At 33.7% G+C, this 16,768-nt stretch overlaps 1 protein-coding gene across 1 annotated transcript; it reads right to left on the minus strand.

The window, feature by feature from the left end:
- Nucleotides 1-810: 810 nt before the first annotated feature.
- LOC110029768 (far upstream element-binding protein 1-like) lies at nt 811-15,552 on the minus strand. The gene is made up of 7 exons (XM_020732198.1): nt 15,122-15,552; nt 14,400-14,518; nt 14,118-14,303; nt 13,940-14,035; nt 13,781-13,852; nt 10,196-10,315; nt 811-1,998 (listed from the first exon to the last, which is right to left on the minus strand). Exons 1-7 carry the CDS (start codon nt 15,444-15,446, stop codon nt 1,000-1,002), a joined length of 1,917 nt encoding a protein of 638 aa, XP_020587857.1. The 5' UTR covers nt 15,447-15,552; the 3' UTR covers nt 811-999.
- Nucleotides 15,553-16,768: the final 1,216 nt, after the last annotated feature.

A 16,768-nucleotide genomic window follows, 5' to 3' on the forward strand; every position in this document is an offset into this window, starting at 1 on the left:
ATCTATTGATTACTTTGATTTTGGTATTTAAACATTGATTTGTAAAGTTAGTTAATAATTTGCTTTATTCGCATACAAAGTTTAATGGAACTTTGGATTGAAAAATTATCTTATTCTAGAGTGTGCTTTACCTAAGCCCATTAAAGATCAAGTGTTTAGACTTGCCTCTATTTTTTATCTACCTACTAAATTTTCTAGTGTTTTTCCTGCTGTCGAGAAAATATTATATATGAACTCCGGACTCTATTTACGTTTGAAGTCTAATGATAGGGCGCCACATGTCAAGTGGGTTCCACCGTAATAAAAATGACGAGACCCAATGACACGCGGCACCCTACCATTGGACTACAGATGCATGTGGAGTCTGTAAGTTATATTAGTAGCATTCAAAAAAGTTGGAAATAATTAACATTCCCCCAAGATAATTAAGTTGACAACTCTGAAATATAAAATGTTAAATTTGAAGATAACAACAAAAGAGAAGCAATAAACTTAACAAGCTGTGGTTTAATATTTTCCTTTAGTGCTAAATACTAACAAAGATTATGACAATTTGGATGGCAAAAAAACTTTAATCGAAGTAAATATTCTCAAAAATATTAGTTTTTAAATAAAATGGCATTAATCCTTTATATAATAAGTACAGGGCAACAACGTAGCAGAAAATTCAAACCATAGTGCTCTGCCAGTCAACTACTATGATGCCACAACACAATTAACATGTTGCGCGGTGGTAAGAAATCATTAATATGTGCACCAAAAAATATCAAAAATGATCTACGGGGGCACAGGAAGCCAGGAAAAACAATATTTTCATCTGCAATCAAGATTAAAGCATCCTAATGCTAAAATAGCATTTAGTTTCAAAAGAAATTAAAAATATTCATAACAAATCTTAGACTTAAAACTAAAACAACTCCAAAATAGAGTCAAAACCTTATACCACAACATTTCCATGATAACTAGTAATTCAGAGGGGATAAATAAAAATAGCACGTATCAACACTGGTGAGAACCTTTTGTCGCTCCACTTGAGGGGGCCAGTTCCGCGGAGGTTGTAGGTATGCCATCGGTAGAATATGGAGGCTGCGAAAAAGCACTGCCAGAGTATGCATCACCATACACCTGAGTTTGCTGCTGAGTATAACCACCATAAGACGTCTGTCCATAGCCCGCCGGCGGAACCCCAGAAACATACCCAGGTGGGAGCTGCTGAGGGTCCTGAGCATAACCAGATGGAGCAGTTGGAGGCTGGGAATATCCCTGTGCAGAATGGCCATAAGCAGGCTGAGCAAGGCCGGCTTGAGATGGCTGCAGAGGTGCAGATTGGGAGTAGTTAGCATGAGCAGAAGGTTGGCTAGCATATCCTGGCTGAGATGTAGGAGTCACAGCATATCCAGGCTGTGTTGTGGCACCTGGCTGTTGACCAGTTGGAGCTTGTGGGGTAGAAGTTTCAACGCCATAGTTGGGGATATTAGATCCCTCTTGAGTTGATTGTGCAGTATTACCATAAGACGAAGCAGAGCTATAGGCAGCTTGAGGATTTGAAATTGGTTGAGTATAGCCAGCCTGAGGTCCAGCTAGATTATAATCACCCACCTGTCCATAGCTTTGCTGATACCCAACAGCAGCCTGAGAATACGTGGATTCACCATATGTTGCTTGCCCGTTGTAGGCTGTTGGAATCTGGCTGTAGTTGTAAGTGTTGCCATCCATGGGAATTGAGGTTCCCCCAGCCTGTGCTGGTGGTGGCGGCAACTGTTGTTGTTGCTGTTGTTGTTGGTTATAGTAATCATATCCTGTACCTTGGGCGGTTTGTTGAGCTTGAGGTGGATATCCCATATAAGGTGGCTGAGACATGTTATATTGAGGTGCAGAACCAGGATAAGCTCCTGGCTGCATGTAGCCATAACCAGGTTGTGGTGCTCCTGAGGGAACCCAGCTCGTTGGCGGCCTGGGCGGGTGATAACCCCCTGTTTGTGGGTTTCGAGCACGGTTCTGCATCATCCATGTCATCTTATAAATCTTATTGAATCATAAAAACATGCAAGACATAATGGGACAACATTCAATACAATGGAATCAGTACTGAAGAAGTGTCTGGCATTTAATATTCAAAGATTAAGCATTTAAGCATTCATTCGAATAAAATAAAAGACCAACTTACCAAATTAGATGATAACTCCCAAGGCACACATCTGATGTCCCCTCTTCTCCCATGTCCTAACTTATTTGGACTAGAAGAAAGTACCGCACAGCCTAAACAAACATTTCTAAGAGAACATGTATATACATTGCCACGTGCAACAAAAATATATAGTTTAATCAAAAGAATCAAATCACAGATATCTCAATTGGAGAGAACATAGATACAGAAGAATAAAACGATAAAGCAATAGGTTTAGGACAGTATTATAAAATAAATAGATTTAAGGAAAAACACGAACAGATTCTATGCACCATCAATATAATTTATAATAGCTAATAGATTCTTTTAAATAATTAAAAAAGAAAAATAGAGCATGATCATGTGGAGTTGGTGATAATGAAAGAGAAGAGAAAACAAATTCAATTGCATGAACTACCAGATTTCAAACAGAAGTTTGAAGAACGGAATTGTCTAGGAAGTCAACCTGCAGGAATGGAAGGCAGATTATAGTTACAGAACAAGATTTGAACTAGTGTAGCTCCACAGGCAGTTCCTGAATAGCTGAAGGGGTGAGGAAATTTGTTACAATTTCAGTAACCATTTTGAAACCACACAGTAAAATTAAATCTAAAGAGATGCTGCACCGTAACTCTTTAGGAAACATAATTTCTTAACACACTCAAAAACTCCATAATACTTCCAAAGACGACATGAATTCAAACATAACATGTTCAATTTTGACATATACAAATATGCTAATCAGAAACCTGTTCATACCATTCATCAAAGCACCTGTATAAAACATACATTATTTATGGATAAGCGTGATGATATTTTTTTTTTCTTGACAGATACACAAAAGCACAAACTAATGGTAGAAATTGTAAACGCTAAATACATGCAGAGGTGCATATCTCTCTCCACACGCATAACAGGATAGTGCAATATTATTTAATATGAAAAGAAAAGGAAGATTGTTCTCCACGAATTAAGAACATGCTGGTGATCTTATTTAAGAAAAACCTATGAATATTTCCCCATTGATCAAACTTGATGAAAAAATAGACTGACTGCATTTAACAAAAAATAGTAAAATAACTATTACTATTGCATTTTTTTATTATTATTATTGAAGCCATTCAAACTGGTTGTCATATATATTTTATTTTGCTCGAGGATTCTTACATCATAAAATTATTCAATCAACTATCTCACCATCAAAATCATCAATTAGGGATTTCAATATTATAATTGATGCAGATCAGATTCATGAAATTATTTTTCATCCAGTTCATTTTCACTGTGTGTATTACAATGAATTGTCAATTAGCTACAGAAGGATATTAGTATATCTCTCCGTCCAAGAAAATTAATGTGTACGCAAACACAAAATTCAACAATCATAGGAAACATATATCGTAAATTAACAAGACTTGGCATATAACCTTCTCATATGATGCAAATTTCCAGTGCATTCTATGCTTAACAGCCATCAAATACAGCTTACTGTTAAGTCAAAAGTGAAAAAAGTGAATCCTCTGTACGCAAAATTTACATAAACCAGTTAATGATTAATGAAGAAAATAATATGAACAAGACAGCTAGGATAAAATTTATTGTGGAAATAAACTTATTTGATAGTGTTCAAAGAGAAGAACCAATAAAGACAAAGAAAATGTCAAGGCTATGCAAAAAAAAAAAAAGGGAATGTCAGCCTCAATTAATCAGTTAAAAAAATAAAGAACCTTGATGAGAGCTCAGCAACTAACACAAAATTTTAGGACTATTCTTTATCATGAGCAAAAGCCATATGGAAAAGAAAATAACAGCAATTACGAAACAATAAAAATAAATATATTACAAAAGAAGATAGCTAAGGAAAGAGATGGGTGCATATAAATTTTTGGGACATTAAGAGGATAAAATATAAGAAATAAATGTACTTTTTATTTTTTACAATGGCAATTTAGTACAAAATATAAAATATAATTTTTTTTTGCCCAACTACAAAAACAGCACTTAAAAAAAACAAAGTTGGACATGATTAGAGAAAATAAAAGCAATTATATACCATGTCAGAGGCCCCATTCTGGGGAACTGATAGCTAGGTATGACTTTCTTCCATTAAAAAATTATTGAGCCCGAATGAGATTGAAGTAAAACAAAGTTCACTTCAAGAAAGCTTGATGTCTACAATCCTTTCAGAATTTTATTTAAGAAAAAATGAGAATGAAGCTCAGCATTACATCAGCCTCGTCTAACTAAAGGCAGAAAGTTCAACTCAAAATTTTCAAGTAACTGACAGAATTAGTAAAAGGTAAGTCTAATTTCGCAATTAGAGAATAAAAGAAAAAGAGAAGTAAAAGTATCCTTTCTATCTATTCACAAATATGCACACATTAAAGCACGAGCAAAATGATTCACAAACCAACAATGCACAAATCTCACTCTCCCTATCCCGCTCACCCATATATATATAGATATAGAAAGTACCCGGACAGCCAAACATACCCATGAAAACTCACATATAAACATATAAAAAAATATATAAAGAGATGCATCCATGCAAGCATATAAGCATCACATTGTTTTTAAACATTCAAAGATATATAAAGTAATAGGCATGGGAAAAAAACTTGAAATAAGGTAAACATAAATATACAAGTGTTGAAATATGCAACAATAAGTGCTTCTTATACTTGCTCAGAATAGGTTTTATGAATGTCCTAAACAAAGGACAACAAAAAAATGGAAAACTGTCTAGAAAAGATTGATATTTGATATAATAGAACCATGGTTCAAAACAGATAAATTGGACAACAAACAAAATTATATTATCATTTCATATATACAAAGCAATTTAGCAGTCAAAGATGGAGAACTGTGAAAAATTATGAACATCAATATATAAAAAAGCGGAAATTTTCAATACAAAATTATAAAGCAACAAAAAATTAGGGCAGGAATGGAATATATAACTTAATGGATAAGAGAAGTTCATCAGTACAAGAGAGCATTCAATTTTCCCTACCATCACTAGCTAATTAGAGAGAAAAGGCAACAGACTCTAGCTTTAGCAATATATCATTATCATTTGCTTTATCCCAACTATTTGAGATCAGTGATATACATTCTCATTTATCATTCATTCACGTTGAGTATTGTATGACGAGCTTGAAAGATTCTTAGCAAATCATTTTGAACAATTTCTAACACTGTAATCTAAGGGTAACTTTATCAATTTATCTAAATAATGCATTTTCTACTCATTTTATCAAGGTAGAGGTAGACCTAAAAAGCCTTAGGCATATTGTATAAAAAATGATCTTAAAATATGATACTCAATAGAACACAGTGGAGAAAAAGGATTCATGTAGCCGACCCCACTTAGTGGGGATAAAGGCTTGCTTGTTGTTGTTGTTGTACTCATTGCATTGTTGAAGCATCTAAGGGCCCGTTTGGGGCAGCGCCTCACTGTTTGATTCGTGTGTTTATCGTGCGTTTTTAAAAATGGAGTTTTATCTAATACATTAAACGCCGACCGCGGTATTACCCCTGCGTTCCGCGTTCACACACCAGCTATTACCTCCCTGCCCACGCTACCCGATCGTCGCCCCCCTAGTAAAAATTTCTTCTCCTCCCTCCTCCCGCATCAAATCTCGCTGCGCCGATTCTATCTCCAAGCAATCTTGACGTCTTCGAATATGTAGATTCTCTTCCACTCTCCCGATGCTTCACCAGAGAAGAGGTGCTCCCCGCAGCACCAAGACACTCTGGTCAGCCACAGAGGATGCTGGAGCAGGTGAAGAAGGATGAGATAGAGTGAGCTGGAGCTTTGTCTTCAACTTTTATGTTTTAGATTAAAGCTCGCAGGTGTTTTCGCTCGCACCTTGGTCAACACAGGAATTAGCGTTGGGTTGGTCGAGACTTCTATAATCCCCTTGCTTGTATGTAAATTCTTTATTTGCTCTCAAATCATTGTTGTTAAAGCTTAATTAATTTACATATATTTCCGCTTTTAGTGATTTTGCAAGATAAGGATCAAGAACAATTTATAAAACAACTTCTATACTACTTTGGGAGCCTTTGCAGGAGGGATTTCGGTGAGCTTATTGCTGCAACCTTGTAGGTATTGCTTTGTATTCTATTAAACAAAAAATATTGGGGCATTTACATACATACCACCCAATTCCTATGTAATGACATATCTAACACCTGAACTTTATTTTGAACCGTTTGTAATGCCCAAATCTTTCATATCAAATAAAAAATACAGCTTTTTTATGTTTGAAATATTGAAATACATATGTTAATGCATAGATAAGGTGGCATATATGTAAAAATTGAACTTTAGGTGTTAGATATGTAAATATGGAGGAATTAAGTTGTAGGCATGCAAGTTTTCCAAATGTTTTTTTTTTTTTTTTTCAATTTTTAGTTTCAGACTGATAAGCTAATTTCTAACCAAATTGTCTTCAGCTTGTCAATGGAAGTATGATATTTAATACTATGTTTCATATATTATTCTAAGAAACATATATGGAATAGCCTGAGAGAGGTTCATAAAACTTTTGCTCTTTATGAATGTATTACTTGAACTAAACCTTAAGTTACAGAAAAGTAAATCCAATGAAATAGCATAAAAAGTTAAATAATATGAAGAACAAACTTTCCTTCAATGAAATTGTGTTTATTTTGTTCCGATGTCTATTATTAGTCTAAAGCACCCTTTCTCACTTAACTATGGTAAGTTTTTTTTGTTGAAAATTTGAAAAAAAGATGGATTGGGAACGGGATTTGTTGCACTTATGACATTGTTTTTTAAAACTGTTTAAATTTGCTTTTGACAAGTTTCAAGGAGTGATGTTTGAATTTAAATTGATGGTGTTTGCTCTAAATCCAGAACATCCATTATAGGCTCCTGGTTTCGCTAATAAACTAAGCAGTGGTGATTCCTGGTGTTTTTAAATCATATTTCATTTATCATTTTCTTTGTGATTTTTTTTTAAGATGTTAATAGTTGACTCTAATACCTTTTTCCCTTTTTTCACTTTTGGAAGCTTTAATCTCATTGGTTTACTTCATGAAATTCAATGGTAGCACTTTACAGATCTTTGTCCCGAGAGATTATGCAAAAGACACCCTATCTCGAAGATGGTGGTCTTGGGTGACTTTTTTTATAATTAAATAAAATTATTGAAATTATCATAATTTTGTACTGTTATGAAATTATATTTTTTGTTTTGAACTGTCAAATGTATAGCCGTTAAAGTTCTAATATAAACAACAACACATCGTCTGTTAGAATGGTATTTTATCCACAAAAAACTGCAAATCAACTGTTTACAAACGCACAAATCAAACAGCTAAACAACTTATCCAAAACAAGGGCAGAATGGTCATTTATCCAGAATCAGTTTTTTTCGAAACACACAAGCCAAACAGCTAGTCAGCTTATCAGGATAAGCTGCAAATCAACAGATTATCATGATAAATTGTTTATCTGGATAAGCTGCAGCTGCCCCAAACAGACTCTAAATCTACTTTAAGTCTCACAATCTTCAAAAGATATCACTCCAATAATTTCTCAAATATAATATTTCATTAATTTATCCTTCTGAGTTAGGTCACACATCCATCGTAGTATTCTCAATTCTGCCACACTCAAGCTATAAATAAATGTTTTTTTTTTTTTTTCATTCAATTTCAGCAGCATACGTTTTATAAAATGTCATATTTAAGACTACATGACAATCTCTTCTCACATAAAACTCCAAAGGCAGTTCTCTAGTTTAATCATCCAGCTTTAATTTTATAACATATACCATCAACGAGATATCCATTCTGTTGTAATAATAAATCCAACATACTTAAATTAATTATACATAAATATCACATTATATTTCACAGATATTGAATAATGATTGTTAACATCAACCAATTTTAATAACATATCATATACAGGATGTTTACTCTACTGGTTATAAGGTCTCTAACTTTAAAGCATTTCCTTAATATTTAACTTACTGCAATAAATATCAGTATTCAAAATTATAGTACATGCAAAAGCATACACCAAGGCACCACACTTTGAACATATTTTGTAAGCATTTATATATCCATGTAACAAAATATGGTCTCAACATTAATCGTTGATATAAGCCCAAGTAAATGAAAATTCATGGTTTGTTCCACAATTATATCTAATAATAGAGATAATGCTACATCATACATAGTTTTAATTAATTTAACAAAAATTTAACACAAACTTATTTACCATAAAATACTATGGTGTTGATATGCTTTTTCAAGAAACAACAAAACCAAATGACAGTTCTTTCCTTCTTCTTTGTACTTCTCTTAATTATCATAATACAAAGATAGCTTTACATAGTAGATCTTTCTAGCATAAAATCAAATTGCTTCTCCAATTTTGATGTAATTATTAGATATAATTGTGGAACAAACCACGAAACATCAAAACCAAATGAAAGATCTTTCCTTCTTCTCTGTACTTCTCTTAATTATCTTAATACAAAAATAGCTTTACATAGTAGATCTTTACAGCATAAAATCAAAATGTTTCTCCAAATTTGATGTAATTATTACTTGGTCAAGCTTCATTATATAATTTATAAATTTGATTTGTTTATATTAAAAAAATGTTAAATAGTATATTAGTTATTAAATATTGGTATCAAAATACTTCTACAATCATTTGGCATCCACCTAATCTTAAGAACCCAATTAAAAAAAAAGTTGCTAATCAGATCATTGCAATATCCCACATATATTCAAATCTTAATAGCTATTTCATCTAGCTCTAAACTGAACCTTTATACATCTTATATAAAATTAACTCTACATCACTTTTTAGGATCAATTTATAATATACTTCATTATATGCTCGTCGTTATGTCACAATTTAACTTGCAATTCGTGGCAAGAAAATTTGAAATATAGAGAATGACTTTCCGCTGTGAAAGCTATGGATTATTTTACAGCACAAAAAGAAAATAAAAAACAAAAAATAAAAAAAAAATAAAAAAAAAACATGATACTCAGCCTCTATTCTCAGCCTCTATTACGTATATTACGTATAAATTTATGTTCCTTCCATATCCTGGTCCCCAGGAATAGCAGGAGCAGTTTTAAGGCATTCAGTTGGATGGCTAGGGGAAGAGATTTATTTGTATAAAAGTTGTAAAGCAGCTTTCTTTGCAATATATTGTGGATAGCTCCTTCGAAAGGTGCTTTCATGAATTATAGATTTGTTATTACATTAACTATAATGCATTATTATTATTAAGAGTTATATACAATTTAAATGATTCTATAAACTCATATAAGCGCCACAACAATTGTTGACCATGTAGCTGCAATATTTCCATCACCTTTGACAACCACCATAACATACTTTTAGCAAGAAATCCATCCACTTTAGTCAACAACACAGTACAATACAGTCTGGTGGAGCTGAAAACAACAATATGCTAAAAAGAACCTTCATATATGTTGTACGCATGATGATGTGGACAGGAATCAAATCAGATGGCAAAAAATCAAACTTTGACATTTGAAGAGTAAAAAAATAATGACAAGTCATAAATGAAGACATGCACAATTAACATTTGAAAAACAATTTCAGAAAACTTGATCATTTATGCCAACTTACTAATCATTTCAGTAGATCATTCAGACTACATTTTAAGATTGAATAGCATACATTTTATGGAACTGTTCAAATTCATTGATGATAGCTAAAAAGCAATTCAAAGTCCGTTATTATGAAGCAGCCAAAGCTAAAAAGAAATTCAAATTCCGTTATTATGAAGCAGCCACTAGCAATTCTTGATAATAAAATACATTTAAAAAATATTTAACTACAAATTTTAATTTTTACCTTAACTGATTATTGATTTTTTATTTTGCTTTAATTCTCTTGCAGAACTGAACTTCATTCAAACAATATAAATTCATCAAAGCAAAATAAATTTAACCAAAAAGTGGTCTAATTTTTTTCAACCTTTAGAGCCCTGTTTATACCTCATTACTTATAACATCATTGACCAACTGTTTTGCTAATTCAATCTGTTCTTTCGTGCCATCTATATGTACGGTTCTCTCAGTTGAGGGATCTCCTGGACGTAGATGCAGTGGTATCACCTGCTTTAAGACAGAATTTAAGCATAAATAAAGTCTAAAAGTAAAAGTAGAAGCACAACTTCATAAAAAGGTAAAAGTTATCCAAAGGGAAGGTAAAGAAATAAAAACATTTAATGTAGTTTCATGAGAAGTCGCAAAATTGCATCCTATAGCACTTAAATTTATTGAGGAAAAAAAAGGTCAGACGACAAATTATTGTGAGCGCCAAAAAATTAGAAGAGAAACAAAAAAGCCGGCAAAAGAAAAAATAACTTCTTGAAAACATGATATTTTTTCCAGTAAATAGATGTTAATTTTGAGTAGGCAACACCACGTATATCTTTATGTTTTATTCTTAACTAATTAATGACTTTTTGCTAACTACAACTCATACGAGGTGATTCAAAAAGCAGATCAGTGACTCAAGCTTAAAGTAATAAACCAAGGTTTAAATGAAAAGGCACAAATGTTCCAAACAAATTGGCCAAGCTGCACATGTATAACCTCCACACCACAAACCAAATATACGTAAAGCTCTTCCCAGGAATCACCAACACATAAGTTGAAATAGGTTTACGGACACGAGAGTTTGTGAGCACATCTCATGCTTTGTCAGTCCCACATAATCTGACAGCAATGACCTAGTGATTACTTTTTCCAAGCTGGCAATGTAATTACCTTTTCCAAGCGCATCTCACCCTTCATTAATCCCACATAAACTGGCATTCTCTACAGTTTTCCTTCATAACAGTAATCACTTGCAGTGAAATTGGCATATAAATCCCTGATTTTTTTGCAAGTTTTACTACAACGATTCATTATAAATCAAAGAAATTGGACCCTCAATTTTCTTTGCAGAAGGTATCAAGGTTTTTAGAAGTAGACCGGAGACATTAAACTAGAAAGAAGAAATTCAAAATTCCACTGGCTTAAACCAGATCTGTAATAAATATTAAATTAATTTAATATGATTTAAAGGATGTCATCATGATATGATAATGATGAAATAATGATATCTTCACCAATTCAATATACAACTTTATAAATCAGGACACTTCATTCACAATTATTTTGAATATGATCCTAAATCAAAATTTAAAAGCATGATATTTCAATTATTCTATTTTTAATACAAATCTTCTATTTTTAATCAAATGAACAAAAAATAAAAAAATAAAAAAATAAAAATGATCGATATTAGAACTGAGTGATTCATCAAAAATCATATTGATTTACCAATTCTCTGGTTCAATTGTTGGTTCTAATTAATTATATTTGGTTCTATGTAAAAAAGGTTATGAAAAACATACCAAACAAATCAGAGGACCGGTTTATGTTTGAACTAGTCGAACCGGCCAATCCAATCCATTGTTTAAAACCATGGAAGTAATAAATTAGTTCAATCAACAAATCTAATCAAATTGTTGAATAAGTATTTGACAAAATAGATGCACCTACCTCCCCGTTAGATTCCCAAGAGTATGGCAAAGAGGTAGCATAAAATGATAGAAAGTGGTTCTATTGCCCTATATGCCCTGACATGAAAGGTTGGAGTCAATGAGTTCAATATTCATTAAAATTATAACATCATGTACTCAATTCATTTAACTAGTCATATATCATTTATTATTCTAATTTTCCAATTCCAATACAGGCCGTATCATTTAAAATTATAATATACAAAAAAACCCCCACCAAGGTTTGTCTTCTTTAATATCCTTCACAAGCACCTTCATGCCTAAAATTAAAAGATATGACCGTATTATGATCCTTGATTGGCCCAAGAGGATGAAAATAAGAGCAGGTTTGTGACACCAAAATCAATCTAATAAGGCAGATAAGAGAAAGCGTGTGTGTGTGAATAATAGAAATACAGTTCTTCACTACATTCCAACCATCCTCTCTCTTTAGGTAGGCTTTTTATAGACTATCTTCTTTTCAAGACCAAAAGCATTCACCAACTTATCTTTATTTAAGAACGGTATGGAAAGTGCAAGCATGACCCCTAAAGTATCTTAGATGTCCTCCAGATTATATGGCAGGTATAAATTTGAAACGCAGATGAAGTTTCATAAGTATTGGGCTATAATTTGATTATGTCATACGTTGCACTTTTGGATGTTGGGTCTAAGTTAGAACACATTTAATTTTGCTACTCAACTCTTTATGGATAAGAGAATGCAAATCTTATTAAAACAATTTTAAACTTACAAAAACAAAAAAGCGGCTTTTAAATCATGTTCTAATCAGGTTTTCTGCAAAATTCAATAAAAAAGAAAAAAATTTCAAAAAAAGTACTAGAAAAGAATATCAATAAAATTTCCAAAACCATACCTTAATCTTTAGCCAATGTATTCATCTCATATTGATATTGACTACTTAAATATTGTAAGCAAGGTTCCAAGAGGATTGCCTAAACTAGATGCTATGAGATATTTTGTCTATTCGAGTATATGTACAATTTGGTGATATTGATGGGGATGTTATAAGTAGAATTCAAGTTGGTTGGTTGAAGTGCAGGAGTGTTTCGGGCCTTTTGTGTGATAGAAAAGTACCGCTAAGACTGAAAGGAAAATTTTATAAGACGGTGGTGAGACCTGCAATGCTCTATGGCGCTGAATGTTGGCCTTTAAAAGAGAAGCATAATAATAAGTTAAGTGTTGCCGAGATGACGCTGAGATGAGAATGATTGGGCGGATGATTGGCTTTACACTTAGAGAAACTAATATATCTGTGATAGAGCTGGCGTAGCTCTAATGACAGACAAAATTAGAGAGTCGTCTTAGATGGTTTAGTCGGATTAAATGTCTTTCATGTGATGATCTGATTAGAAGAGTGGATGTTTTAGATTCAACTTATGTTAAGAAAGACAGAGGTAGACCAAGGATGACTTGGGCATATTGTATAAAAAATGATCTTAATGTATTATAATTAAATGAAAATATGACACTAAATTGGACGCAATGGAGAAAAAAGATACATGTAGCCGACAACACTTAGCGGATGAAGGTTTTGTTGTTGTTGTTGTTGTTGTTGAGTATAAGTACAATTCCTTCTAAATTAGCTTTTAGTGTATGGAGAAAATTTATAAAACTGACAAGAACCACATTGAACCAATAAAATACTCAAGAACCTGTGCTTGAGAGTTTTCATTAGGTAAGTCTGAAATTTTCACATTCTTGTATGTTTTGCTTTTTAGCTAAGCTTTGATATTTTTATTTTTGCAGTTGATCAACTTATTTTAGGCCAGATTGGTTAAAACAAACTCCAAAACTACAAGTGCTGAGAGATTCTGTTCAGTGATTGGCTTGGGTGTTAAAATCACTACCAAAAAATGACAGAAATGCCATTGAAAGAACAATAGTGTCCAGCATGTAGAAAGGAAAATTCCATGTCTGGCACCGACAGAAAAGAGTGATAACAATTAAAAACCTTTTATTTATGCTGAAAATACGTAAAAATCACATAAAATAGAGGCATTCAGACCTGGATACGTGCACCACAAGTAGTCTGCATGTTTCTTATATTCTCACCACCTTTGCCAATTATTAAGCCAACCTGAATATAATAAACAACAAATTAAAATAGGTCTAAGCGGAAAGAACAAAGTAATTGACTCTGATATAGTTTGGCGAGGATACCAACCTTGTTGTTAGGAACTTTCATTGAAAAATGCTCAGAATTAGCAGGAACAGTAGATAATTTTCGAGCAGAGGAGAGACCAGAGCCACCACTTTCAGCCTTAAAAAGTAATGCAAAATTAGAAAATGAGAAAGCAATATATCAGAATCATCATTCCTTCCTGATGTATTCCATCACCTACCTCAGAAAGGACCTCATTTACCAATTGTTCAGCCTTGCTAATCTGCTCAGTGGTGCCAATAAGTTCTACAGTTCTCGTCTGTGAATTAGGATCAGCATCTACATCTCTAGTTATTTGAATCCTGGCTCCAGATTGCACCTGAAGATATTTTATTGTTTCTCCGCTTCGACCAATGATAACCCCAACCTAACAAGAATCCCCAAAAATAATAGATCAATAAAATGAAACACCCTAAACATATAGGAAAGCATGTGGAAGTAATTTGGTTCAAAAGATCATTACCCTGCCATTAGGAATCTCAATTTTTTTGCTTGAACCTGAATAGACATGAGAAGATAAAGTTGAATTGGTCCCCCCAAGTTGCAATGCTATAGACTGACCCATTGGCTTTAGTGATTGGTCTTTTGCGCATGCAAACAGAACATTTCATATTTTAGGAATAAAACATTGAGTTTCATAATCAAGGAATAAAACATAGAGTATCAGAATTAAATAAAAAAGCCAAGATAAATATTATTTGCATAAAAAAGTATGAAACCAATGTTCTGTGAATCAAAATACAAACTAAACAAAGTGGTGCAGTCTACCAGGTTCCAGTAGATCAAAGAAAACCATCTTAAACATAGAAAGAACAGCAAATGATGGAATTGTGTACCTCAGAACTGTGATCCAAAAGCTAATACCGTGGCACTACACTAAATTTGGACAAAACCCTAGAGATATACCACCGTACTATGGTATCCTAATAGAAATGCTTCATATGAAATTGTTAGCACCTACCACGTGATATTAGATGAATAGCACTAGATCGCCAATTCTTTCAGCAGGTCTAATGCCACTTAAATATATAAGAAGAGTAAGACGCTATAGTCATCAAACTTTATGTAAGGAAAACAATAACATGAACAAGTACACATATGAAGAATTAGCACTCTCATGAGCATATTCCTAGTAGATCAGGAATAATAGCGGATCATTTAAGGCGTAATATGTAAGATAGATACCGGTGCTAAAACCCTTGTTGCTTGAATCTTCAGAACCACCATCGCTTTCAAGCTTGGGCCTCTTAGCCTCGGCAACGCTGAATATCCTTGCAGCAATCTCCTGAGCCCGCTTCTTGGCAAGCTCGATGCCATCGGGAGGGGGCGGAACATTATTGTAAGACGACAGTGCTGCGGCGCCCGAAGTTGGCGAGATGATAGGAGCCGAGAACCCGGTGGGCCTCCGGCCAGACGCTGAGGTAGCAGGAGATGGAGAGGTAGCACCACTCTGATCCTCGAACCTTCGCTTGTTATCCAACCGGGAGGAATATTGAGGGTCCTCTGCCATTAGGAGAAGCCTGCCTTCCCACTGCAAAGCAAGAACCGGAGAGTAAAAGCCTGGTGACAGACGACCGCGAAAACCCTAGATACTGAAAAGGAAACCGGAGAATGGTGCGCCGTTATCGTAACTATTTATAACCCATTTTCATTCGCACGCAAATGCGCAAAGATCTTTCTTATGTAAAATAATAAATTTATTTTTAAGTTTATGATGGGCACGAATATAAACATTACGCACTACACTCGGTAATCTAGCGAGCCCAATAATGCGTATGGCTTTGTATAATAAATTTTGTTGTTTCTTATAAACCGAAAAAAAAAATGTAATATCATAATAATAATAAAATTTTCAAGCAGATTTTAACTTATTTTATTATTATGCATGTTAGAAAATATGTGGTGGTTGAGTAATGTATTATCGTCTTAGTGTTGCTTGAGAGTTCAGCACACACGTAAAAGAAATAACCACTTGAGATACTATAAAATTTTTACGTGAAAACCCCAAAAAAAGACAAAACTGATGGATCTGACTTTGTTATAAAAATCAATTATAAGTTGATAATTACAGAGATCTTTTGTCCCACAGACAGAAAAAAGTTACAAATTTTCTTAATTACAACATCAATATGTGAATGAACTTGTTGCGGGGGGACAACGGTCATCAGAGGGTGGTTGATAGTTATCAACAACGGTCATCAGAGGGTGGTCGACGGTGGTTAGCAGTGGTCAATGACGGTTGGCGGTGATCGACGATATTCGACAGGTGGTGGTCAACGGTGGTTGACAGCAGTCAGTGGTGGTCCACGGCGGTGGACAGTGGCAAGAATGATGTTCGACTCCGACTCCTTCTCAAAGCTTCAAGCTCTTCCTCAAGTCTCATGCTCATTTCCCCACCCCCCTCATGAAAGGGGTGGACTTTATTTATAGAGTTATGAGTGTAATTAATGCAAAAATATGAACTACGTGGGCTTTATTTATAGAGTTATGATTATAATTAATGCAGAAATATGAATCAATTTTATTAGACGACTTAGAGAGATTCCTCAATCATACGACATTTAATAAATATTTAAGTGCTTTAGCGATGTCAGAATTGATCGGTCTTGGGCTTGTCGGATTCTTCTTATCAATACACTATGTTTGACTATGAGAACATCATATTAGACATTCAACTGACCTTCCAAATTTGTCCGAAAAACTTTCAATAGTGGTTTAATTACTTGATCCGAGCTTGATATGGGATCTCAGAATAAACTAATTTAGATATTATTGGATTCATCTCGTTGATCCGGTCAGTTTGACTTTGAGTTTGCTAAAATCGGAGTTCTG

This window comes from Phalaenopsis equestris, unplaced genomic scaffold, assembly GCF_001263595.1.
Source record: "Phalaenopsis equestris unplaced genomic scaffold, ASM126359v1 Scaffold000600, whole genome shotgun sequence".
NCBI classification, from domain to species: Eukaryota; Viridiplantae; Streptophyta; class Magnoliopsida; order Asparagales; family Orchidaceae; genus Phalaenopsis; species Phalaenopsis equestris.